General features: G+C 39.8%; 1 protein-coding gene across 19 annotated transcripts; it reads left to right on the top strand.

The window, feature by feature from the left end:
* The first annotated feature begins 96 nt into the window (after positions 1-96).
* On the top strand, positions 97-27,838 carry HYKK (hydroxylysine kinase). 19 transcript variants are annotated; one of them, XM_060401704.1, is made up of 9 exons: positions 97-180; positions 780-914; positions 3,347-3,426; positions 4,176-4,259; positions 5,293-5,392; positions 5,599-5,949; positions 6,818-6,957; positions 16,177-16,360; positions 24,454-26,469. In XM_060401704.1, exons 5-9 carry the CDS (start codon positions 5,329-5,331, stop codon positions 24,912-24,914), a joined length of 1,200 nt encoding a protein of 399 aa, XP_060257687.1. In that variant the 5' UTR covers positions 97-180; positions 780-914; positions 3,347-3,426; positions 4,176-4,259; positions 5,293-5,328; the 3' UTR covers positions 24,915-26,469. The 19 variants fall into 19 exon arrangements, with proteins under 19 accessions (XP_060257687.1, XP_060257690.1, XP_060257681.1 ...); XM_060401707.1 differs by lacking the exons at positions 780-914; positions 5,293-5,392 and adding an exon at positions 23,086-23,154 and having other exon boundaries at positions 3,221-3,439; positions 16,177-16,380; positions 24,454-27,838; XM_060401698.1 differs by lacking the exon at positions 5,293-5,392 and having other exon boundaries at positions 3,221-3,439.
* Positions 27,839-27,936: the final 98 nt, after the last annotated feature.

Raw genomic sequence — 27,936 nt, forward strand, 5'->3', positions numbered from 1 at the left:
GCTTATTGGGGGGGGGGGGGGGGGGGGGGTAGTCTCGAGGAGCCAATCATAAGTCAGGACTCACGCGCTCGGAGGAGGGGCGGATCCAGACAAGACAAGCTGGGCGCGACTTCCCAGCGGGAGCGCAGGACCCCGGGTGCTCGAGAGTGGGATCCGCGTCAGGACCTCGGGTCGTTGCGGGTGAGCTGGGTGGGGAACGCAGAGACAAACCCCAGAACCCTCTGGAGGGGGCGGCCGGGAGAGCAAGGAGCTTCGCTGAGAGTCTGGGGCCAGGAGTAGTGAGCCTCCGGCCCCTCCAGCGCCTCCAGCCCCTAATCCACCTCAGACTCTCTGTTCAGGTGATGCGCAAGTCACCTTCCTCGCTGGATCGCACCTACAACCCAGAAGGCTGGGCTGAGATCCCAGAATTGGGGTGTGGCACCTGAAAAGCCATCTGGTCCAACCTGTGCGGCGCCTGGCACTCCCGGCCAGGTGTCTAGCGGATGTTCCTCATTTCTTGGGCTCCGCTGGACCTCACTAGCATAATAACGCTCTGAACCCGACTAATGTGCCCTCTTCCTCCCTTATTTTCCTGTCACTTGGATCAGCAACCCCTTTGCAGCCGCTCTCCTACCACCTGTTCCTTCTCATCCAGAAGGAAAACACTCAGGGCACCCACTGTTGTTGTCTTTGAAAAACTACAGACTCTAGTTCCATACCTTTCTGTTTTCTGAAACCCTTTGAGGGTAAACTGCCTGTGGAATGAAAGTAACCCTTCTGTCATTAATTCCTCTTGATAGTTAATAAGAATCTAGGCTCGAATCTGGGCTGGGGATACGGAGATTTACTGGATATAATCCTTGCTCTCCAACCTTGGAAGGACACAGCAGAAGGAATTACAGAACAAGAAGGGCAGCTTTGGAAGACATGCTAAGGTAGAATTTACTAGACTTTGTAAAACTTTGAGAGTGGTGAGGGAGAAGAAAGAATCAAGAATGATTTCTGTTTCTCGTCCAGTTATACCTTACACAAAGTGCAGAGTTTAAGGTCCAGTCCCCCAGGTTGTAGAGCAAAGGTTTTGAGATTCTGGCATAAGCCCTGGAGTTGGAAAACATTTGCTTCCTGAGCGCTTTGTCAGAAGCCAAGTAAAACACTGTTGGCAGGAAATACAGTGCAACTACCTATAGGATTTGAGTTCCCTTCCTCACCCCCTCCACCCATACAAAAGACATTTGGTTAAGACAGCCATCTCTGATCAACACATTTCTTTCTCCGTATTTACTTACTTGGGCTTCCCAGGTGGTGCACAAGTGCTGACTTGATCTGTGCCATTAGTTCCATATTTGGAGTATTTGTATACAAAGGAAAAAAAGAAACTAAATTTAAGCTCAAAAAGAAAGAGCTTTAGAAATAATGTTAGCACTAGAAGGAATTTGTAGGGATAATCTAGTCCAACTCCCTGTTAGAGGAGATGTGAATAGTGCAAAGTTTCAGAGGTTGCATATAAAATGTCTTATCTCTCCCAGCATAGAAACTGTTTTATTCTATTTTTTTAATGTGATAAAATACACTTAGCCAGCACAACCTTTTGTTACACAGGCTGTCTTTGATGGCTAGAGCTGCCAACATTGCTGTAGAAAACAGTGCTTTAAGTAGAGGGTTAACAAACCCCATTCGAGAATGTTATAGGGACATTTTCTAGACTGGAAAACAGATTGGCCTTCACTAATTGCTTCTAAGTGTCCTTCCAACTGTAAGGATTTCTAATTCATATTGAATTCAAAATTACTCCGATATCTTTAAAGCTTTAGGTGTTGAAAAATTACTCTGGGATTTTGTCTTGAATGTAAAGCTTTAGTTCATATTACATTCTGAATATGGGCCTGAAACCTGTTTATAAATCTGCAGAAAGAATGTTAAAATCCTATGTAAAGCCTTAAACCCATATGCAGTGTGACAGGACATACTGGTTCCCAGAAGCTTCAGGTGCAGAGATTGTTTTAAACTCCATTCAGCCTTTGTCACAGTGTCTTTAGTAAACAAAATCTCAATGACTTAATTTGCTTCTGAAAGCATATGCCCTAGTCAGAAAGTAGATATGGGGAGTGACTGGCAAGAATGCAATAACTATAACAGGTGGTGGAAATCTACCAGCAGCACAGGGGCTATGCAAGTTTAAAGGCAGGAGAGATCACTTAGGTTAAGAGGGTCAGGGAAGGAGGGATGGGAAGGAGACTGGTGTTTGGGGGTTATAATCTTATCACAAGTCATCAGGCTGTTGCCTTGGAGCTGATTCAGAGAGGGGTTCGTATAGGACAGTCCTAGTGCACCTCCCTGAATTTTATCCCCTTTCTCTCACTGGACTAAGTTGGACTTTGGCTGTCATAGATCTGAAGTGATTAGACATTAACAAGCATACGGTCTGATTTGGGGAGCTCTAACTCGGGAGAAGGCAATGGCACCCCATTCCAGTACTCTTGCCTGGAAAATCCCATGGACGGAGGAGCCTGGTAGGCTGCAGTCCATGGGGTCGCTAAGAGTCGGACACGACTGAGCGACTTCACTTTCACTTTTCACTTTCATGCATTGGAGAAGGAAATGACAACCCACTCCAGTATTCTTGCCTGGAAAATCCCAGGGATGGGGGAGCCTGGTGGGCTGCCGTCTATGGGGTCGCACAGGGTCGGACACGACTGAAGCGACTTAGCAGCAGCAGCAGCAGCAATGCATAAAAGGAAGTCCTAAGACCCCACCCATATCACCTGTCCTAGCCAGTCTCTCACGAAGCTTTTCTTTTTTTTTTTTAAAGTAAAATTTACATTCAGTGAAATTCACAGATCTTATGCTGACTTAAGTTTTAAGCTAAGTTTTGACAAATGTTTACACCCATGTAACCAAAGCCTAGTTAAGATATAGAACGTTTTCCTCCCAGAAAGTTCCCTCATGCCACCTTCTTGCCAGAAGCAACAGCTGGGCTGATTTCTATCAACAAGCACTAACTGTTCATGAGATTCTTTTTATATAACACTACATCCTTTGAACAGAAATCACATGTAGCCCCAAATGCAACCCATCCCCAAGATGTTGTTAATTATTTACAATTTAGTACGAAGGAAGGATTGGAATAAAACTATTTTGGCAAAGGAGGAAGTGAAATTGCAAGGATCTTAAATATTTGGTTCCTAAAGGATATTTAGAAGCCTAACATTGCCTTCCATATACATATGGGCTTTCCTGATAGCTCAGTGGGTAAAGAATCTGCCTACAATTCAGGAGACCCAGGTTTGATTCCTGGGTTGGGAAGACTCCCTGGAGAAGGAAATGGCAACTCACTCCAGTATTCTTGCCTGAAAAATTCCATGGACAGAGGAGCGTGGTGGGCTACAGTCCATGGGGTTGAAGAATTGGACATGACATAGTGACTAAACCACCGCCACCATATATATGGTGAGTGTATATGGTGAGTATATATATATATATATATATACACACACACACACACACTCAGGAAATATGCAAAATATGTGTAGCAGAGAGTGGCATTATCAAGGGGAAGAAAACAGTCTCCCCCATCCTGTTTATCCAATTCATATTTATAGCTCAATTCAAATCCATCTTCTCAAGAACATCATTAGGCTGTAGTAGTTTCTCTCTCCTCTGAATTTCTGTCATAGTTTTGGCAGATATTAATTTCATGGGTCATAAATTCAGATGCGCCTTTACTTTCTGTAAGCAATCTTAATTTTTAAGCCCCTGTTCTGCTTAGCAGTAGAAAAATGAATTCAGTATTTATTATTTGGCTGCCTTGGGTCTTAGTCTTAGCTGCAGGGCACGGGCTCTGACATGTGTGGCCTCACTAGTTATGGTGCGTGGGCTTTGTTGTTCCATAACACGTAGGATCTTATTCATAGATTCCCCACCAGGGACAGAACCCACGTCCCTTGCATTGCAAGACAGATTCTTAACCTCTGGACCACTAGGGAAGTCCCAGAAAATTTATTCTTCACAATTCAAGGCAAACTCAGTCACTTCATCAAGTTTATACTTAATTCAGTGTTTTCTTTGGCATTTTATTAGTTTATCAGTTACTGCCTTGTAGCTTGTTTTGAGTACCTTTTAAGTTTTTCATTGTTTAGGATATCTGTGACAGTGAACTAACTTCAGAGCCCTCTAATTGCATTTCCTATCTCCCACAGGGCTTCTCGGGAATGCTTCGCACATCAGCCCACCCTTTGAAGTATGTGCAATAAGCTACATGATGATACTTGTAACACAGAAAAGTAAGATCACCGTATTTGAATTTACATTTTATTTTATTTATTTTTTTTTTTGAATTTACATTTTAAACCCAAAGTGATGGTAATAAAGGGTCAAACCCAAAGGACATACTTAAGAAAACTTTGTGCCAGACACGTCCTCCTAGGACCTACATTCCTCCTTTAAATAAAGTTGATATTGCTGGGAGGGGTGGAGAAACCAGTGATACCAAGGTGCTTCCCCGGTGTGCATTCTGTGCCCGGAATCATACATTTTGCTTGTGAAGTGAGTTTAGACATTATTTATGGTTTAGTTACTACTTTTTAAAAAAGTCTATTTGTGGTTTTTTTTAGGTTTTTAAATTCAAAAATGGAAAATTTCATGTTTATACAAAGAAATATGAAGAATAAATTATTTAAATAAACCACAGTCACTATAAGAGAAAAGGCATGAACAGTGGAGTCAGACAAATCTGATTTGAATTTGAGCTTTACAGTTTACGCCCTGTGCAAGCTGGGGCAAGTTACTCAATTTTCCCAAGTTTTGGGTTTCTAATCTGTAAATAGGTATGAGAAAATTTACTTCCCAGTTTGTACTGAAAATTAAGTGGGATACTGAATATAGAATGATACAATTCTGCATGTTTATTGTAACATGTAGTAGCTTATTAATATAAATATTCTGTTAATTGATTTCATTGATTTATTGTAATGAGATTAGATGTCTGATAAAGTCCTAACCAGTTCAAGTTTCTTGTCCTTGACCTGTTGCCTGCCCTTACCAAATGTCACCCTTGACTACCTAATTTTACATTTAAAGGATATATATATTTTTTACATTATGGTTTTGAGCTTGTGAAAACTTGTTTTAGAATTGAGTCTTCCTTCCAGAATATCCAACAGTCACAGTGATTTAAGCTATTTGTAAGTTAGGGCTATTTGTAATCAAAATAAATATCATTTACCAATCTATGGTATGTTAAAATATGAATCCTCAAACACTAGATAATAAATAACTAAAACAACAAATTAAAAAGACCCTCTTTACCTTTAATAGAAAGCCTGGAATCTTAGAGAAATAGACATAAAGTAGATGACATCAGGACCAGCTGGCCTACCATGCCTCTTGGAAATTAAAGAACAAAGTTATTACATAAGTATGCAGGGACTATGCTTTTAATCTACTTTTTAAATCTCACTTACTCATTTGATTTTTTTAACTTTATGAATGAAAATTCACAATCAAGAGAAGTACCGAATCAGTATTGGGAAACATTATTGGTCTGTCTTAAGAAAACTCTTTTAAGTAAGTATATTCAATATAAGTCCCCTTTCCAGTTTGTCTGTTTGTTTGTTTCCTTAGAAATAATGTCAAGTGAAGGTGATCAGCAATCACAGCCTCTCACCAAGCCCTCTTTCAGTGAGGTACAAGCCTCTGCATTAGTGGAATCAGTGTTTGGGTTAAAAGTTTCCAAGATCCAGCCACTTCCTAGCTATGATGACCAAAACTTCCATGTATGCATTGCAAGAACCAAAGTCGCTACAGATGGCCCAAATGAATATGTCCTCAAAATAAGCAACACTGAATCTAGCAAAACTCCAGACCTGATTGAAGTGCAGACTCATATCATCATGTTTCTGAGAGCGGCTGGATTTCCAACAGCCTCTGTGTGTCGTACTAAAGGAGACAACATAACCTCTCTCGTGTCTGTAGGTAAGAGACCACCACCGGTCATCGCCCGTCCATGTATATTACTGCATTTTGGCTACAAGTAGAAATATCAGGAACAGGTACGTCATTCCAAGGGTTAAGACGGTTATTTTTCTCAGCAGTTGGGAGAAGCTACCATCACCAAAGTGGAAACTGGAGCTGTGGTCAGGGCTGGGATCTGGCATAACTCTTATCTGCCTGCAAAGGATCTGATGGATGAGTAACTAAGGGGATATGTGAAAACTAGGGGAACTTTTATTTTTAATTAGAAAAATAATTAAATAGTTTATTTATCAGATCAGCTGTGTATTTTGGTGCTGTGATATAGTAGAAAGCACACAGAATCAGGAAGTTTAGTCCCAGCTCTGTATTTATGGTATACGTGACTTAAATTCTTAAGGCTATGAGCTGTCGTGAAACTTAGTCCCTTTCAATTCTAAGTGCTAAGACGTATCTGATGGAATTCTCCAAGCAGCAGTTTGTCCCTAAAGAAGTCTGTGATTCTGAAAGTCATTTCTTTATCACAACTTCCCCCACTGTAAATGCATTAAAAATGTATTTTAAGCATTCATTTACCAGAGTAGATAATTTACGTTTAGAGTTAAGGCCAGCAGACTTGGGGCTACAGTCATGTTAGGATGTAAATGGCTGGCCCCAGTGTTCTGAAGTCTATCTGTTCTCCTTGCTGGCTTGATCCATTCAGTCCTGCCTCATAGAATCCTGCTGACTTGTCCTGTATTAGCACCTTTTTGTTTTTCTCTCTTGTTCTCTATTATTCCTTGCTATAATAATTGCAAAGGTAGAATAGCCTCCAATCTTTGTTTTTTTTTCCAAAGAATAATTGACAGAATATATCCTTCCATCCATCTAGATAGCGGCTCTGAAGTCAAAAGCTACTTGGTGAGGCTGCTGACTTACCTCCCAGGAAGACCCATAGCTGAGATTCCCATTGGCCCTCAGCTCTTATATGAAATTGGAAGGCTAGCTGCTAAGTTGGATAAAACACTGGAGGTAAGATTTGGGATTTTATTTTGTTTATAAGAATTGTTCTTTGTTAGTTTTGATTTATTTTAAATACACCCAGGGTCACACTCTTTTTATTTGGTGCCTCTTAACATGTATTGGGGTTGGCCAGAAAGTTTTGATCAGTGAACATCTTGTTCAATACAGTTCCTGGTGAATATGAAAAATGTGTCTTTTATGTATACCTAAAACTGAATGATTTTTTTTTGGCCAACGCAACCCAATATTAAGAAGAAAATAAGGTACTAGATGCGTGAATATTGACAGATTTCTTTTTGCCCAGGTCTGTACTTTATTAGCTTCGTGGCAAGATTACCTACATCTTTAGAAATTCATGAAATCCTCTGTGCTGCTCACTGAAAACAGTCTGCATTCACAAATTAAAATCCGAAGTTTTCACAAGACATAATCAGCCAGGGCTCTGTATGAAACAATAGCTATGTTACAAATGGATTGAAATTACTTGTATTAAAAATGTTTTTGTCGTACAGAAAAGATAACCTTGTTTGACAGATATTTTTCCAAACGTACCCACAAAACATCTTCATTTAATGAACAAATGTTCACTGAGAACCCATTCAATGCCAGGAACTGGGGGAACAATAGGGATTCCCCTGTCATAGAGGAGAGTGTTCCAAGGGACAAACAGACACTTGGAAAAGTAACCCCAGTTTGTATGAGTAAAACACTTGCAATTACTCACTGAATCCTGGCCAGTCTACCTCTCAAATGTCTACAATCCATCTCCTTTCCATTCCTGCCTTGACTATCCCTCCCTGCATTCAGATCTTTTTCACCTTCAATTTATTTTTTATACCAATCAGAGTTACTTTTTAAAATTACAGATCCGACCATGTCAGTTCCATAATTAAAATCTTTCCGTGGCCTCTCACTGCTTTCAAAGTAAAGGCCAAGGTCCTCGGCGTCTCTTTCAAACAAGGCCCCATTGGCCTTGTCCCTGCCTCTGCCCCCTCAGTCTCACTGTCCATGTCTTCCCTTTCATGCTTCTCTCACCACCAGAGTAGAACTTCTCATCGTCCCCCCAATGTGCCTTTCTGTTTCATGCATCTCTGCCTTTGTTATCTTCTCAACCGTTAATACCTTTTCCCCTGCTCTGCAAAATTCCTGATTATCCTTCAACACACAGCTCAGGAATCACTTCCCCTGTGAAATCTTCCCTGGTCCCTTCTTTCTCTTCCCAGGCTGTACAAAGAGGATCACTTCCTGCTCTTTGCTCCATTGGATCTTATGCATCCATCAACTCACATGATTCTATGGGTTGACTGACTGGGTCCCTCTGCTCTTCTTGGTATTAATTGGGGTCACTCATGCAGCTCTATTTAGCTGCAGTGCTTCAGATCCTTTCCATGTGTCCTTTTTTCTTCATGTGGTGTCTCATCCTCCAGGATGGTCTTGAGCATCCTTGCAACATGACTGCTGGCTTCCGAGACAGATTCAAAAAGACAAGCCCCGAGTGGACGACTGCTTATCAAGACTCTACTTGAATCATGTTAGCTCACATTTCATTAGCCAAAGCAAGTGACATGTCTAATCCCAAGTAGGAGAAGCTGCACAACGGCATGCACACCAGGAGGCATGGTTCATAGGAGGCCATTGGGGTAACAGTCGACCATGATGGTATTGTAATTTAGTTGCTTGTACTTCCTGTTACATATGCTACATAAGAAACAATGATCTTCTTAAGAAATTGGTCTACATCTTAATTATTCGTTTTTTATCCTTGGTGTCTAGCAGTGTCAAATACTTATTAGATATTCAAGGAGGGCTTCATATAAAGTTTTTTAATTTCAAAAAGCTTATGAGCTGGTTTTAAAAGTCTTGAATTCATCAGTCAGTCAGAGAAAAGGAGGAAGGGTATTCAGTGAAAGGAAAGAGCATGCAGGAAACCATGGCAGAACAATGACCATGTTCCAGAACCTCTGAATAATTTACTGTGGCTGGAGCATAGGGTTTACACCTGAGAGAGACAGGAGCTGAAGTTGGAAACATAGGGTGGAGACAGATTATAAAATGTGTTATCGTAAGAAGCTTGGACTTTGTCTTATTTTCTTGGACAGTAGGGAGACTTGGAGGCTTTTTAAACAGGAAAAACGTTCTAATTTATAGCCTGCTTAGGTCCAATATAATGGCTAGATTGGCAGAAAGCCAGAATGGAGGCAGGCAATGCATCTAGGGAGCTAATGCAGTAACAAGCAAAAGCTGATTGAGGACTGGAACCAAGAAAAGGTTCAAAATATATTTAGGAGACAGAGCCAACTGAATTTGGTGATTGATTTAATGTTAAGAATGGAGGAGAGGAAAGTGCTGAGCAGGACATGGATTCTAACCTGGATCTGCTGGGACAAAACTCCATTCTGAAATAGGCAGGATTCTCCCCTTGAAGCAATGCTGGAGTCACCTTCACAGCCTGGAACAAAGGACTGGAGGGATGGGAAGGGGAGGAGTATCAGATATGGGTCTAGAAGGTGTTGAGATCTGTGGTTTTTTAAGGCTTCCTGCCATACAGAAAAGCAGATCAGCCGCTATGCATTCCACGCGTGCTCCATTAGTGTCTGCTGGGATCAGCTTGCCTGCTCCCATTCCTTGATTCTGTCTGTTTTTCTTTTTTCTGTCTGGTTGGTGCTTTAGAGAAAAGAGTAAGACAGCCTTTAGAAGAGTTAAGTGAGAGGTGAGACAGGGCTGAGAACACTTTAACAAGAAGCTTTAGGAGGGTTAGTTTTAATTCTCTCCTAAAGGCTTGATATTTATTGTTTTCTGGGAATGATGGAAAAAAATTCTGCTTTATAGTAAAAGTATATTTCTTATAGGCAGCATATATATGAATCTTGTTTTTTTTTTAATCCAGTCTGATAATCTGTGCTCTCTAGTTGGGATGTTTAGAGCATTTACATCTAATGTGATTTTTGTATGGTTCGGTTTAAGCCTGTCATCTTGATATCTACTTTCTTTCTGTCACATCAGTTCTTTATTCTCTAATTTGCTTTTTTTTTTTTCCTGCCTTCTTTTGGCTTGTGTATTTTTTATGATTTCATTTAACCTCCTTTGTTGGCTTATTAGCTGTAACTGTTGATTTTAGTGGTAGCTCTAGGGTGTATAGAGTGCATCTTTACCTGATCACGCTGCCTTCACGTTATGTCACTTCGTGTATGGTACACGTACCTGACACAGTATACTTCTGCTTCTTCCCTCCTGTCCTTATTCTATTGCTGTCATGCTCAGTCACTCAGTCATGTCTGACCCTTTGTGGCCTCATGGACTGTAGCCTACCAGGCTCCTCTGTCCATGGAATTTTCCAGGCAAGAATACTGGAGTGGGGTGCCATTCCTATCCCAGGGGGATCTTCCTGACCCAGCGATTAAGCCCACCTCCCTGTGCCTCTTGCATTGGCAAGTGGACTCTTTACCACTAGCACCACCCAGGAAGACCTGTACCTATTGTTGTCAGACTTTTTACTTATACATTGTTATTTTTGTTTAAACTTTCGATTATCTTCTAAGAGATTTAATTAGGAAAAAATTATATATTTGCCTGTGTGGTTCCCTTTTGCAGTGCTCTTCATACTTTTTGTCGATCCTTATTATTCCCATCTACCTAAAAGACTTCATTTAACATTTCCTATAGTGTGGGGCTGCTGCTAATGAATTTTTTCAGCTTTTGTATGTCTTTGTTTCACATTCATTTTTGAAAGATATTTTCACTGGACATAAACTTTCAGGTTGACTGTCTTTTCCAATGTGCTTTAAACACATGCCACTACTTTCTTCTTTTGCATTGTTTCTGACAAGAAATCCGCTGTCAGATTGTTCCTCTGAATTTAATATGTATGTCATCTGTGTGTGTGTTTGTCTTAAGATTGTCTCTGTCTCTATTTCTGAGCAATTTGATCGTGATGTTTCCTGTGCTTGGTGTTCACTGAGCTTCCGTGAGTTGTTTGGTTAAGTCACTTGGAAGCAGTTTGGTGATTTTCTGTCTTAATACTTGTAGTTTGTGTCTTAATACATCTGAGCTGACTGTGGCTCAGATCATGAACTCCTTATTGCCAAATTCAGACTTAAATGGAAGAAATTAGGGAAAACCACTAGGCCATTCAGGTATGACCTAAGTCAAATCCCTTATGATTATGCAGTGGAAGTGACAAATAGATTCAAGGGACTAGATCTGATAGATAGCGTGCCTGAACAACTATGGATGGAGGTTCGTGACATTGTACAAGAGGCTATGATTAACACCATCCCCAAGAGAAAGAAATGAAAAAAGACAAAATGGTTGTCTGAGGAGGCCTTACGAATAGCTGAGAAAAGAAGAGACACTAAAGGCAAAGAAGAAAAGGGAAGAAATACCCATTTGAATGCAGAGTTCCAGAAAAAATAGCAAGGAGAGATAAGAGAGCCTTCCTCAGTAATCAGTGCAAAGAAATAGAGGAAAATAATAGAATGGTAAAGACTAGAGATCTCTTTAAGAAAATGCGATACCAAGGGAACATTTTATGCAAAGATGGCCACAATAGAGGACAGAAATGGTATGGACTAACAGAAGCAGAAGATATTAAGAAGAGGTGGCAAGAATACACAAAAGAACTATACAAAAAAGATCTTCATGACCCAGATAATCACGATGGTGTGATCACTCACCTAGAGGCAGACATCCTGGAATGCGAAGTCAAGTGGGCCTTAGGAAACATCACTATAAACAAAGCTAGTGGAGGTGGTGGAATTTCAGTTGAGCTATTTCAAATCCTAAAAATGATGCTGTGAAAGTGCTGCACTCAATATGCCAGCAAATTTGGAAAACTCAGCAGTGGCCACAGGACTGGAAAATATCTGTTTCATTCCAATCCCAAAGAAAGGCAATGCCAAAGATTGCTCAAACTACTGCACAGTTGCACTCATCTCACAGGCTGGCAAAGTAATGCTCAAAATTCTCCAAGCCAGGCTTCAACAATACATAGACTGTGAACTTCCAGATGTTCAAGCTGGATTTATAAAAGGCAGAGGAACCAGAGATCAAATTGCCAATATCTGCTGGATTATCAAAAAAGCAAGAGAGTTCCAGAAAAACATCTATTTCTGCTTTATTGACTATACCAAAGCCCTTGTGTGGATCACAACAAACTGTGGAAAATTCTTCAAGAGATGGGACTACCAGATCACCTGACCTGCCTTCTGAGAAATCTGTATGCAGGTCAAGAAGCAACAGTTAGAACTGGACAAGAAACAACAGACTGGTTCCAAATAGGAAAAGGAGTACGTCAAGGATGTATATTGTTACCCTGCTTATTTAACTTATATGCAGAGTACATCATGAGAAACACTGGGCTGGAAGAAGCACAAGCTGGAATCAAGATTGCTGGGAGAAATATCAATAACCTCAGAGATGCAGATGACACCACCCTTATGGCACAAAGTAAAGAACTAAAGAGCCTCTTGATGAAAGTGAAAGAGGAGAGTGAAAAAGTTGGCTTAAAGCTCCACATTCAGAAAACTAAGATCATGGCATCTGGTCCCATCACTTCATGGCAAATAGACGGGGAAACAGTGGAAACAGTGGCTGACTTTATTTTTGGGGGCTCCAAAATCACTGCAGATGGTGATTGTAGCCATGAAATTAAGTTATGACCAACCTAGACAGTATATTAAAAAGCAGAGACCTTACTTTGCCAACAAAGGTCCATCTAGTCAAGGCTATGGTTTTTCCAGTAGTCATGTATGGATGTGAGAATTGGACTATAAAGAAAGCTGAGCACCGAAGAATTGATGCTTTTGAACTGTGGTGTTGGAGAAGACTCTTGAGTTCCTTGGACTGCGAGGAGATCCAACCAGTCCATCCTAAAGGAGATCAGCCCTGGGTGTTCATTGGAAGGACTGATGTTGAAGCTGAAACTCCAATACTTTGGCCACCTGATGCGAAGAGCTGACTCATTTGAAAAGACCCTGATGCTGGGAAAGATTGAGGGCAGGAGGAGAAGGGGACAACAGAGGATGAGATGGTTGGATGGCATCACCGACTCGATGGACATAGGTTTGGGTGAACTCCAGGAGTTGGTGATGGAGAGGGAGGCCTGGCGTACTGCGGTTCATGGGGTTGCAAAGAGTCAGACATGACTGAGTGACTGAACTGAACTGAAATATAGTTGATTCATCATGTTATAATTAACTATAAGTATAGTTAATTTCTGCTGTACAGCAAAGTGATTGAGTTATTTACACACACACACACACACACACACGTTCTTTTCCATATTCTTTTACACTATGGTTTCGTAACAGGATATTGAATATAATTTCCTATACTATATAGTAGGACTTTATTGTTTATCCATCCTGTGTAACAGTTGACATCTGCTAACCCAAGATTCCCAATCCATCCCTCTCCTATCTCCCTTTCCCCTTAGCAACCACAAGTCTGTTATCTATGTCTGTGAGTCTGTTTCTGTTTCATAGAGAAGTTCCCTTGTGTCATATTTTAGATTCCACATATAAGTGATAGATAGGCTATTTGTCTTTCTCTTTCTGACTTACTTCATTTAGTATGATAATATCTAGGTCCATTCATGTTGCTGCAAATGGCATTTCACTCTTTCTATGGCTGAGTAGTATTCCACTGTATATATATACCACATCTTTATCCATCCCTCTGTTGATGGACATTTAGGTTGCTTCTATATCTTGGCTATTGTAAATAGTGCCGCTATGAACACAGGGGTGCATGTATCTTTTCTAATTATAGTTTTGTCTGGGTATATGTCCAGGAGGGGGCTTGCTGGATCATATGCCAACTCTTTAGTTTTGGGGGGAACCTCCATATTGTTTTCCATAATGGTTGTAGCAATTTATATTCCCTGTGAGGTTGGTATTGATACACTGATCTTACTGGTAAGGAAACTAAGATCTGAGATATTAAGTGATAAAGCCAGTTGAAACCCAGATCTGTCTGATTCCAAGTACAACTCCCAAGTGTTCTTCCTACTACTCCATACCTAAGCAGGATGTACAAGGTAACAGTGCTAGCATTTTAGAAGCTGACTCAGTCTTCCCTGAGTGGACTGTTGCTGGAAACCCAACAAGAGTGTTTAAATTTGGTTTCTTTAAAAATAAAAGTAGTGTTTCCCTGGTGGTCCAATGGTTACGAATCTGCCTCCCAATGTAGTGGACGTGGGTTCGATTCCTGCTCTGGGAAGATTCCACATGCTGTGGGGCAGTGAAGCCCGTGCACCACAACTACAGAGCCTGTGAGCTGCAACTACGGAGCCTGAGCACCTAGAGCCTGCGCTCCACAAAAGGAGAAGCCAGTGCAATGAGAAGCCCGAGCATCTCAGCTGGAAAGCAGCCCCTGCCGACTGCAACTAGAGAAAGCCCATACACAGAAGCAGAGACCCAGTGCAGCCAAATAAATAAGTTAAAAAATTTTAATAGAAAACAAAACAGAAAATAAAAATAAAAGTAATTTATGCACATGGTAAAAATATCAAGCAGTAATGAAAAGTGTAAGACAAAACTCTTTTCTCTCGTCCATCATCTCCATTATTGTTTCCTTTCCAAACCTACTTTCCAGAAGTCACAACTCCCAACAGTGTTTTCAGTGCTACTCTGCAGAATGTTTTTGTGGTCCACAGTGACATTTAACGCATCAGATGGTCAGGAGATTCAAAACTATGTCATGTGAGAAAGAACTGAAGGAACTAGAAAGGTTACTCTGCAGAAGAGACTGAGAGGCAGAGGTGCTGTCTTCAGATGTCTGGAGGACAGTCATGCAGGAGAGTCCTGGTCCCCGTAGCCCCAGAGGTCACAGTCGGAACCCACAGTATGGATACTATAAGAGGCAGATTTTAGCTCAGCAAAAGGAAGAACAGAGCCATTTCAGTAAGGGTAAAAATGTACCTCCTGCAGGAAGAATTCAAACAAAGGCTACATGACCACTTAGCAAAGACATCTTAATGGTAACAGGAACATAAGGGGGAGGTTATCAGACTCCAGGTCATGAGAATGGGTGTTAAAGTCAATTTAGAGGAACATTTTAAAATAAATAGAATAAAGTAAAAAAAAAAATCTCAGAATACATCACATTAAAGGTTGTAAGTATTGTTATAGAAACTTTTTTTCCTTAGGTATATGTTGCCTGTATGCAAGGTTGTAACGTAAAGCATATTTCATACTGCAGGCCATGGTCAAAAAATTTTGAGAGATACTCCTCTGGGTGGCCATCAAGGTACTTTCAGACACTTACTGTGTGAAAGAGATCTTGACTGGAGTCAGAAGACTTAGGTCCTCTCACAGCCCCATAGTGGCAACTAGTCATCTTTCTCTGAGCTCTTCCCCATTTGTTCATTAACAGTCAAAGTCATTTAGAACTTTAGATAGAATGCCTAAAGGCCTTTCCAGTGCTAGAATTTTCTATGTTAATTCAGCAGATATTGCTTGAGCAGTGCATTCTATATGCCAGGCACTTTCTAAGTGTAGGGATACAGTAGTGAACAAAACAGACCGAAAATAAGTTCCTGCTCCTTGTGGAGCTTACATTCTAACAAGAACAGACAGTAAGGTAAATGAGTGAATCATGGTGAATGTTAGCAATTTGTGCTAAGTGCTTAAGGAAGAAAAGATAAGCAGAGAAGAGGGATATGAAATATTGGAGGGGATAGATGGAGTGGTCAGTGAGTCCTCCCCTAGAAGGTGACTTTTGAGTAAAGACTTGGTGACCACTAGCCATATGGATTCCTAGGATTCCCAGGTGGAGGAAACAGCAAATACAAAAGGGGTGGGAAAGTGCCTGGAGTGTTCCTTGAAAAGCAGGGAGGCCAGCGTCAGTGTGATTGGAAGAGAGTGGAAAAACATCGTCAAAGATGAAGTCAGACAGGGAACCAGGGGCCCAGGGCAGAGCTCTTTAGAGCTGCTTCCATTCCTTTGGTAGTCTGCAGATGGTAATCCTACCTTCTCCCACTTATGAGGATGGGCAGTGAGGAGAGGGGAATATGCTCTCAAAACTATGAGGTCCTGGGCAAATATGACATTTGACCACTTTGTGAATTAAGGTAAATGAAGCAAGTCAGTGACCATCAGAGAACGCCAGCCCTCTCCCCAAGGCCCACCTGGCCCACCCTTCAGAGGGTGCAGTCTTCTAGCCCACAGCAGACCTCTCAGCAGTGCCTGTGCTATCAAGAGTCTAAGAGTTTCTTTGCTTTTGATTTAGAAATTCCATCACCCAAAGCTAAGTAGTCTTCATCGGGAGAACTTCATCTGGAATCTCAAAAGTGTTCCTCTTCTGGAGAAATACCTCTTTGCCTTGGGCCAGAATCGGAATCGAGAGATTGTTGAACAGGTCATTCAGCTGTTCAAGGATGAAGTGATGACCAGTCTAAGTCATTTTAGAGAATGTGAGTACCCCTCCAATCAAGTAAGTGTATTTCTTAATTTTTAAATTGTCAAATTTCAAACCGGCAGAAAAGTACGGAGGTACAACTTAGCTTTAACAATCTTAATACTTTATCATATTTGGTCCTGTTGCTTTTAAAGAATAATACTTTCATCTCCCTTAAAATTGAATTTGAAGCCCCTTTAAATTTACATGATTCTGCCTCTCCCCTCCCTACTAAGTTTGCATACATCTTTTAATATTACTCAGTTGTGTCCAACTCTTTGTGACCCCATGGACTATACAGTCCATGGAATTCTCCAGGCCAGAATACTGGAGTGGGGTAGCCTTTCCCTTTTCCAGGGGATCTTCCGAACCCAGAGATCAGGTCTCCCACATTATAGGTGGATTCTTTACCAGCTGAACCACAAGGGAAGCCCTTTAATATTACTACATATGTATTTATAAATTACCTATATAGTATTTTGCCTACTTTCAGACTTTAGATAAATGGAACACTGTATATTATCATCCTGCAAACTGATTTTTTATTCAACACTATGTTTTTCAGATTGATCCATTTAATAGACGTAGTTCTAGTTCATTTAGCTGATTAGTTTTTTTTAGCTGATTAGTTTTAACTGCTGAATAATATTCCATTGTGTGTGTGTATACTATAATTTATTTCAATGTAATTTTTGAGTCTATTCTCTTGTTAATGGAATTTTAAGTTTATATATATATATATATATATATATATATATATATGAAAAAAAAATTGAGAGCTACTCCTCTGGGTGGCCATCAAGGCACTTTCAGACGCTTACTGTGTGAAAGAGGTCTCAACTGGAGTCAGAAGACCTGGGTTCTCTCTCAGCCCCGTAGTAGCAACTTGTCATCTTTCTCCGAACTCTTCCCCATTTGTTCATTGATGGTCAAAGTCATTTAGAACTTTAGATAGAGTGGTCAATGCCTAAAGGCCTTTCCAATTCTAAAATTTTCTATGTTAAGAGCATTCATCTATTCAGCAGATATTGCTTGAGCAGTGCATTCTATATGCCAGGCATTATTCTTAATGTAGAGATACAGTAGTGAACACACACACACACACACACACACACACACACACACATTTATATATACACGATGCTGCAGTGAGCATGCCAAGGCGTATCTCCTAAAGTACATGGGCAACAATTTCTTTGGGCTGTAATGAACCTTCTGACCCAACATGAAACACTGGTCAAAGGGCAAGGAACTGAGGGGGCGTTTCTTGCAAAGCCGAGGATAGGCAGTGCATATCCTTTTCGTCCTCTGCTTTCTGTATTACTTGGCTCAGGCTGCCGTTAAAAAACACCAAAGACTAAGGATTATTGCTGTAGCCTCATAACTGGTCTCCCTGCTCCTGTCTGTCTCCCTACAGTATATAGTCTGTAGGGAGACTATATTCTGTAGGGAACTGTCTTCCTGGGTTTTGTGTGTTTTGTTTTTTTTTTTGCTTAAAATTACTTCTCTAAGATTATCCATGTTGTTGCATGTGGCCATTTACTTTAATTTTTATTACTGTAGAGTATGCAATTCATAAATGTACCACACATTAGCTATTCCTCTCTTCAAAGATATTCAAGTGGTTTCCAGTTCTAGTCTGTTAAGAACAATGCTCTATGAATCTTCTTGTGTCTCTTGGTATACGTGTTCATGAGTTCTTTGCGTATATGACTTCATGAGCTCGGGGATAGAATTGATAGGTCCATAGTTCATGTCCGTATTCAACTTCAGAGATATGCCAAACAGTTTTATGACTTTATACTACTACTAGCAGAGTATAAAATTTTTATTCCTCTACAATCTTGGTACCATCAGACTTCAATTTTTGCCAATATGATGTGTGTGTAATGTTTTCTTATTGTGGTTTTAATGTGTATTTCCCAATTTACTAGCCATTTGGATAGATTCTTTTGTGAAGTGCCTATTCAAATCTTTTGCCAGCAAAGTGATATCTCTGCTTTTTAACATGCTGTCTAGGTTGTTCATAGCTTTTCTTCCAAGGAGCAAGCATCTTTTAATTTCATGGCTGCAGTCACCATCTACAGTGATTCTGGAGCCCAGAAAAATTTAAAAAATGGTTTTTTCCTTCATAATATGACTATAATACATTGGAATTTATTTTTAAATACAGTGTGATTTTTCTTACAGCTGATAAATTTTCTCACAGACATGTGTTCAAAAGCCATGTTTCCACTTTATTTTCCAGTACCACATCTACTGTAAATCAAATATGATTTTGGACTGTATTTTGCTCTATTGGTCTATTTGTCTATCTCTGCACCCATAGCAACTGTGTATCAGCTAGGCTAGGTCATGCTGTAGTAACAAATAACCCCCAAATTCTTGTGGACTTATAAATAACAAAGGTTTAGTTCCCACACAAGCTGCAGGTCTGTCATGGATTGACTGGGGCGATGTGTATTCTTATTTGGGGATTTAGACTGATAAAACTTTCACCACCTGGGATATTGGTATGGAGAAAGAGATGTAGTAAATTGTATGCTGAATCTTAAAGCATCTGCCCTGAAGTGATGTCACTTCTGTTACACATAGTGGCCAAAAAAACCACACTGCTGCTAACAACTTTTGGAAAAGCAGGGAGCTGACAACCCAGAATGTTCCTGGAAGGAAGATAACTGGAAATGAGCATCCCTAAAGATTACTTCAGTTCAGTTCAGTTCAGTTCAGTTGCTCAGTCATGTCTGACTCTTTGCGACCCCATGAATTGCAGCACGCCAGGCCTCCCTGTCCATCACCAACTCCTGTAGTTCACTCAGACTCACATCCATCGAGTCAGTGATGCCATCCAGCCATCTCATCCTCTGTCGTCTCCTTCTCCTCCTGCCCCCGATCCCTCCCAGCATCAGAGTCTTTTCCAATGAGTCAACTCTTCGCATGAGGTGGCCAAAGTACTGGAGTTTCAGCTTCAGCATCATTCCTTCCAAAGAAATCCCAGGGCTGATCTCCTTCAGAATGGACTGGTTGGATCTCCTTGCAGTCCAAGGGACTCTCAAGAGTCTTCTCCAACACCACAGTTCAAAAGCATCAATTCTTCGGCACTCAGCCTTCTTCACAGTCCAACTCTCACATCCATACAGGACCACAGGAAAAACCATAGCCTTGACTAGACAGACCTTTGCTGGCAAAGTAATATCTCTGCTTTTGAATATGCTATCTAGGTTGGTCATAACTTTTCTAACAAGGAGTAAGCATTTTTTAATTTCATGGCTGCAGTCACCATCTGCAGTGATTTTGGAGCCCCCCAAAAATAAAGTCTGACACTGTTTCCACTGTTTCCCCATCTATTTGCCATGAAGTGATGGGACTGGATGCCATGATCTTCGTTTTCTGAATGTTGAGCTTTAAGCCAACTTTTTCACTCTCCTCTTTCACTTTCATCAAGAGGCTTTTGAGTTCCTCTTCACTTTCTGCCATAAGGGTGGTGTCATCTGCATATCTGAGGTTATTGACATTTCTCCCAGCAATCTTGATTCCAGCTTGTGTTTCTTCCAGCCCAGCGTTTCTCATAATGTACTCCGCATAGAAGTTAAATAAGCAGGGTGACAATATACAGCCTTGACGTACTCCTTTTCCTATTTGAAACCAGTCTGTAGTTCCATGTCCAGTTCTAACTGTTGCTTCCTGACCTACATATAAGTTTCTCAAGAGGCTGGTCAGGTGGTCTGGTATTCCCATCTCTTTCAGAATTTTCCACAGTTTATTGTGATCCACACAGTCAAAGGCTTTGGCATAGTCAAGAAAGCAGAAATAGATGTTTTTCTGGAACTCTCTTGCTTTTTCGATGATCCAGCAGATGTTGGCAATTTGATCTCTGGTTCCTCTGCCTTTTCTAAAACCAGCTTGAACATCAGGAATTTCACAGTTCCCGTATTGCTGAAGCCTGGCTTGGAGAATGTTGAGCATTACTTTACTAGCGTGTGATTACTACACTATCTTAATTTCTTTAACTTTTAAAGTCTTCATATCTGATAGAACATGTCCTCTCATTTTCTTGTTCCTCTTTAAGAGGGTCTTGACTTTTTTTGGTCTTTCTATGTTTCCATATCAATTTTGGAATCAGCTTGTCATGTTTAAAGAAAAATTTTGTTGAGATTTTGGCTAGATGTGGACTGAATACATATATACATATATATATATATATATATATGTTTCAAGAAAATGTGTATCAGATTGAGTAATCTAATCCATGAACACTGGTCCATCTCCCCATTTATATAGACCAATAAAAGGTCTATATGATGATATGTTTAGTTATCCTTTTACTGTTGATTTCTACTGTTGCATTATGGTCAGAGAATATACTTTGTATCAGTGCTGTCCAGTAGAATTTTCTTCAATGATGGAAATGTTTTGTATCTGTGTATATAATATAATAGCTCCTGTGTGGCTATTGAGCACTTGAAATGTGGCTAGTGCAACTAAGGAACTGAACTTTCAATTTATTTAATCTTAACGAATTTAAATGGCAACTTATGACCAGTGGCTATCATATGGGGCAGAACAGCTCTATATGATTTCAGCACTTTGAAATTTCTTAACATTTACTTCATAATGAAGCATTTGGTAATTTTAAAAAAATGTTCCCTGTATGCTAAATAGAATTTATTCAGTAGATGTTGGGTACAAAGTATTCAGTAGGTGTTGTGTACAAATACGTCCAGTAGGTCAAATCTATTAATCTTGTTTAAATTTTCTATACTGTTGGAGAAGGAAATGGCAACCCACTCCAGTATTCTTGCCTGGAAAATTTCATGGACAGAGGAGCCTGGCAGGCTACACGGGGTCACAAGTGTCAGACACGACTTAGCGACGAAACCAAACCACCACTGTTGGCTTACCTTTTTGTCCACTTGCTCTAACAATGATCAAGAAAAATGTGTTTAAAATCTCCCACTGTAATTGTGAATTGCCTATTTTTATTTGTATTTCTGTCAAATTTTGCTTTATATATTTCAAGGCAGTGTGCACGTAAAATTAGAATTATTATCTTACTAGAAAACCGAATCTTTTATCAACATAAAGTATCCTTCTTTATTTATCTTGCTTTTTGCCTTAATATCTACTCCATCTGACATTATACAGCTATCCCATCTTATTTTTTGTTGTCTTGATTTTTTTCTGTCTTTTCCATTTTTACTTTTCTTTCTCCCTTCTTTTGAGTGAATTGTTTTTGTGCTAATTATTTTGTCTTTTTTCCTCTGTCTCCAGAAAATTATATACTTTGAATGATAACCTTATAAAGTCTAACATGCTACTTCAACTTATCAAAGTCTGATACAGGGACCTTAAAATAATTTAATTCCATTTATCTCCTTCCTGCTGTTTTAGTAAACTTTAATTCTATATTTGTTTACCACAAAAAATTATTATTTTTGTTATAGAGTCAAGTTTATTTAGATTTACTTATATTATTCACTTTTTATCTTCCAGCACCCCAAACCTTCTCTCTGAAGTCATTTTCTTCCTGCCCAAAATACATGTTTCCAAATTTCCTTTAATGCAGTTCTTTAATGGTGAACTTTCTCTGATTTTGTCTGAAAATGTGCTTATTTTGTCTTCATTCCTGAAGGATATTTTCACAGCCTATAGAATGTTAGATCTCATGGGTTTAGAATTTTAGAATTCTGCTGTCTTTTAGCTTCCATTGCTGCTGAGAAGCCAGCTGTCAGTCTGTTGTTTCTCTGAAGATAATTTGTCTTTTTCTCCTTTGGGTTGCTTTTCAGATTTTCTTTTTTTAACTTAACTCGGGTTTTCCAAACCTATGTGTGAACATTGTCTTTCATCATTTATAGAAAATTCTTGCCTCTGCACCTAATCCCCTTCTTCTCCTTTTGAGACTCCAGTTATGCCTTCTCATTGAATCCTCTGTGTATGTTACCTTCTCTTTTTTTCTGCCCATGCTGCATTTTGGAAAATGTTCTATCCTATTCTGTAGTTTATTGAATCTTCTTAGCTATGTCTAATCTCTTAAACCCACCCATTGCATTCTTAATTTATTCATTGTATTTTTCAGTTTTAGAAGTTCTTCTTGATTACTTCTCCATAGTAACTGCCTTGGGCCATACTCTATATCAGCACACAGGGAAATCGGTTACCAAGAGCAAGAACAAGAAACTGACCATAGACATTGAACCAAAGACTTCAGTAACTGGGCATAGGATATATTCACACAGCATCCAGGTTTAGCATTTGGTTTCAAGGCTGTATTTCTGTCCTTCTCCCTCCTTGGAACAGAAGTCATCTAAGCAGTGGGTTAGTAGCAGATTTGGTCCTGCTTTTATGAGTTAGGAGGCCCTCTTCACTGCCTCCAGCTTCACGTGGTAAGCATGTTTCCCAACGTACAGGTAGCACTTTTAAGTTCCTTCTCGCAAAGGGGGAAAGCACATTGCTGATCTGGAACACAGTAGGCAAGCCTGTGGCTTTATTCCTTCTCACTGCTCACTTGTGCTTGGCATTTCTATTCAGTTTGTATGAATCTATCTTGGTTTTGAGGCTGGTTGTGTATCTTTTGTTTTCTCTTGTTATTTTTATCATTGCTATGTATATTGGGGTTATCAAAGTATGAATTCACTCTGCTATCTTGGTCAGAACTCTTTCTTTTCTTTTGTTAATTCTCAAATTCAACTACTTCTGTTATTTTATTCCAAGCACTAAATAGCTGGATCATTTTTTTAATAGGCCACTGGACATGTGAAAAGAAGCAACGAAATGAGAGAGGTTTCCACATATACAGACTGCATTCATGAAGTAATATATTTCATTTATTCTAAAATACCAATCTACTGTATAAGATATCAAATTGCTTTATGAACCTCTAAGGAAGAAAAAATACTGTCAGTGAAACTATGACATGGTATCAATCATAGGATAAATCCCTATATCAGAAACATGTAGTTTACAGTAATATTCATTGCTTCTACAGGCCACCCACTGTGCTACATCACTTAAGCATGATTTACACAACCATAAGTCATATAGAAGAAATAAGAATTATATTTAAAAGCTAATAGTATGGACTTTATATCATGCACTTATTATAAAGTACGTGACTCACCGCTTCAGTATACACAGACATCCCCATCTCCTCCTAATCCTCACTCAGTGGTTTAAATCAGTGTTTCTCAAACTCTCCATGGTAAAACACAAGTTTGGGTTTTTCTTCCAACTCCCTGAAACCTGATACATTTGGTCCTACTGTGCAAGATTAATTCATGGCTCACACCACACATGATTTACCATGAACATTTGACAACACCAAAACTGGGCTATACTGTTAATGAGATAAGGCCCCTGTCATACTCTTGATGAAAAATCAAATAGTCTCAATGTCTGTTTTTATTCTCATGCACACTAATAACAATTTGTGAGCCAGCGCTAGCCACAGGACCCCCACTTTGAGTGGTACTGACTTAAAATAACATCTATTCCAGTAATCAGAAGACTAGAGAAATTCAGAATTACTTTGTCATCAGAAATTTCTTTTCTAGGTTAAAATAAAGGCACATCTGGTCCATTCTAGCACTCTTTGCTTCTTATAATAACATGAATGTATATATGTATATATCTATGTATATTAGACAAGTAAAGGGTAAAGAACTTAAAGATGAATTGATGAAACGTTTCAATTTTCATTGGCTCAGAGCCAAAAATCTGGTGTTTGCAATGACGACAGTCTCCCTCTTCTGTCCTTGTATTGATGAAAAGCAAAAGCAACCACCAAAATTAACTGCTTTTATCCTTTCCAGAGGAAATTGTTTTATTTCTCAAGAAAAAGGGGGTTTAGCTCTTTATCTCTGATTGCTCATGAAATTATTTGAATGCCCATACCTGAGAAAGTGGAGAAGGAAATGGCAAACCACTCCAAATATTCTTGCCAGGGAAATCCCATGGACAGAGGAGCCTGGCAGGCTACAGGCCATGCAGTCGCAGAGTTGGACATGACTTAACAACTAAACCACCATCACCATCTGAGAAAGAGGAATGGAAAGAGAATGAACTAGGGTATTAAACAACTGTTTTTACTTGGCTTGATTTTTCTCCTTTCAGGTATCAATCACGGAGATCTTAATGACCACAACATCTTAATAGAGTCCAGAGAGTCAGCCTTTGGAGATGCTGTATATCAGGTGTCTGGGATTTTGGATTTTGATGACATGAGCTATGGTTACTATGTGTTTGAAGCGGCGATCACCATCATGTACATGATGATTGAAAGCAAGACTCCTATACAAGTAGGAGGCCATGTCCTTGCTGGGTTTGAAAGTGTGGTCCCCCTGACTCCTGTGGAAAGGGGTGCTTTGTTTCTACTTGTATGCAGTCGGTTTTGTCAGTCACTTGTCCTAGCTGCATATTCTTGCCAGCTATACCCAGAGAACGAAGAGTATCTCATGATTACTGCAAAAACTGGGTGGAAGCACTTACAGCAAATGTTTGACATGGGCCGGAAAGCTGTAGAAGAAATCTGGTTTGAAACTGCCAAGTCCTACGAATCTGGGATCTCCATGTGACTAGATAAAAATTCACATTAACTTGGGTAACGAAGAACCAATAGGACCTAATCTAATTCCATAAAGGGTTTTCCTGCACAGTTAAAGATGAATTGATGAAACATTTCAATGCACATGTAACCACTAAGGTCTTCTAGTAATTTCATGACCATTTTTTAACCTAAGAAAGTACTGCATGAGCAACCATGTCTTTCTAAGGGTTTCATTTGCCTTGTGTATCAAACATGCAGAGTGATATTTAGAATCAAATAGTCTCTCAAGATCAATGATTTTTTTTTAGCTTTAAAAGGACATGTCTATATGTATAGACATGTTCACATATTTTAGATAAGTGAGTGCAACATACAGACCCAGTTAATGTATCACCAGTTCTATGAAGCCTTCTCCCATCTTTTCATTGTTCATAATCTCTTTGTACCCTGCCTTTTGTATGGCACATCACTTGGTATCATGGGTGATAGCCGTGTAGTCGTCTAGTCTAAGAGCTATTTGAGGGAAGAAACCATGTAAATTGGGTTTTTTTCTTTCATCCATTATTACACTGGTATAGTGCCTTTCCAATGGTCTTTAAAAATATTTTCAAAATTAATGTATCCTAGAAGAAAGGCTGGAGAAAATAAGGCACACACTAAGATGCCTCAGGAGAAAACAGATGCAGGACTCATAAGAGAAAGCTTTAACTTGTTTGAGAGGGCTGTTGAAACTGAAACTCCAGAGGCAGATGCCAGAACTCACTGGAACTGCAAGTAAGCAAATAAGACACCCAGACAAGCCACTAACTCGTGAGGTATCTAAACAGTTTTCACGCTGATGCTGAGAAAGACCCTAGGCAGATATTTTAAAATCCTCTACCATTTATGTTTCTTTTCATAGCTTCTAGAACATAGCTTATGTATCCTTGACTTTATTCACACCACTATATTTCCTTCACTGATTTCTGGTCCTGTCTCCCTTAGTGTGATAAATAGTAAATAGTCATTTACTTAGTCTTGTCAGTGTAGCTCTCCATTCTCTGTGGACGACTGTAGAATCCTGGCCATTCAAACACCTTTTTAGTAGTTATCTCTTTTGATATATATGAGAATATGCATATATCCATCTAATGACCTACCTACAGAGCTATCTATTCTCTCCAAACTAGGTCTCCGAATTTTCTTGTATCACCCATTTGTATCGTTCTTATGCTCACCTTCAACTTCTCTGTGCCTCAGTTTCCTTGTCTGTGAAGGTGAAGTAGCACCTATCTTACAGTTCCTGTAACACTTACCTCAAGGAGCTAGTTGTGAGGATTTCTTAGAGATTAATGCAAAGTTCTGAGCACAGGGCTTGGCACATATAAAAGACTTAATAAATGTCTACTAAATGAATGAACCAGGTTACCCAAACTCAGAATATTGGAGTACTTTTCTTTTTGCCTCTCAGATTCAGTCAGTGATCTGATTCTTAGGAATCAGAATTTTAGATCAGTAAATGATGATCAAATCCATATCCTTCCTGCTGTACTGTTTAGCGATATATAATAAAAACCAATATTTATTAAGTATTTAAAAGAAAACTTTTTACTCTCACGATAATTCTGACACTAAACATGTGGGGTTTTCCCCTCACATTAAACAATTTGACACTAACTATTTGGAGCTAGAGCAGGGCCCAGTCCCTCAAAACTGCCTCCACTGCAGATGCTAGCCTCAAGTCCCAGGTTGTGCTTCTGACCAACTGGCTGTAAGTTGGGAGTTCTCATGAGCCCCTCCTCGGGTTCTATAATTTGCTAAGACAGCTCACAGAACTCAGGGAAATGCTTACTTATGTTTATTAATTTATTATAAAGGGTATGATAATAAAAGATGAACAGAGGAAGAAGCGTATCAGGTGAGGTCCAGAAGGGGCCTAAGCACCGAAGCTCTGTCTGTCTCGAGTTGCAGAGCACCATGCTCCTGGCATGTGGATCTGCTCACCAACCCAGAAGCCCCTGAACCTCTTTGGTTAGGGCTTTTGTAGTGACTTCATTATGTAGGTATGGTTGATCAAATCATTGACCACTGGTGGTTCAATCAATCTCCCCCTCTCCCCCTGCCCTGAAGGCAGGAGTGAGGCTGAAAGTTCCAGTCCTCTAGTCACTTGGTTCGTTCCGTTCATAACCAGCCCCCATCCTTCTTGACTCACCTCGTTAGCATAAATTCAGATGTAGCTGAAAGCTACATAAAATATATGTATGTTTTATATATTTTATGTTATATCACAGTACTTTACATACATTATCTCACTTAATCTCCACTATAAACCCAGGAGAGAAGTACTCTTATGATTAATTCCCATTTTCAGATGAGGAAATAGATGCTTAAAAAGTTGAAGGAGTTTGCTCCAAGAGAACCAGGTACCCACACCACTTCCTCTCTCTCCCTGCCTTTCCTCCCTGGGGCTCACCTAACACACACCCTGTGTTAGGACAATCAAATAAGTTGGTTCACAGAAAAATACTTACAGTTCTCAAATTTAAGGGGTTGTGATTTTTATCTGGCTTGACCATTCAGGAAACTGGGGACTAGAAAAATGAACTAAAACTTGTATTTCACTCCCAGAGCACTATTCATTTTCTTACACTGTGAAACTCTTAGGTTGCTGAGAGTTCAAGATTTCCTACTTGTTTGGTCCTCCTGTTAACATGGGTTCTCTTTCCCTGAATTATGAACACAAATAATGCTGACCACCCTTTCAATTAAATACGTGCTGCCTTGCATTGCTATTTTACTATTTGGTGTTTGCTGCAGCTTATCTCCAGTCAATCAGTTCAATGTGGCTTATAAACTCTTTGGTGGCATAAACGCAATAATATTTATTTCATTATCTCCAGAATCAAGTTCCCTGCCCAGCCCCTAGCACACCCTTAATAAAGGTCTGTCTGATGAACTGTTAGAATGAACGCACATCTACAGGTGCCAGTCTTTGGTTCTTTCCACCAATGAGGAGCAAATCCAGTTCTAGGTTTGGGAATTAATACCATTTGTCCAGCAAAGACTCTACT

Source organism: Ovis aries, chromosome 18 (assembly GCF_016772045.2).
Source record: "Ovis aries strain OAR_USU_Benz2616 breed Rambouillet chromosome 18, ARS-UI_Ramb_v3.0, whole genome shotgun sequence".
Taxonomy (NCBI): Eukaryota; Metazoa; Chordata; class Mammalia; order Artiodactyla; family Bovidae; genus Ovis; species Ovis aries.

Coding starts and splice junctions, on each gene's coding strand:
- HYKK (XM_060401698.1), top strand. Junction 5,950..6,817: donor AACCTCTCTCGTGTCTGTAG/GTAAGAGACCAC, acceptor CCATCCATCTAG/ATAGCGGCTCTGAAGTCAAA. Junction 16,361..24,453: donor TCTAAGTCATTTTAGAGAAT/GTGAGTACCCCT, acceptor TTCTCCTTTCAG/GTATCAATCACGGAGATCTT.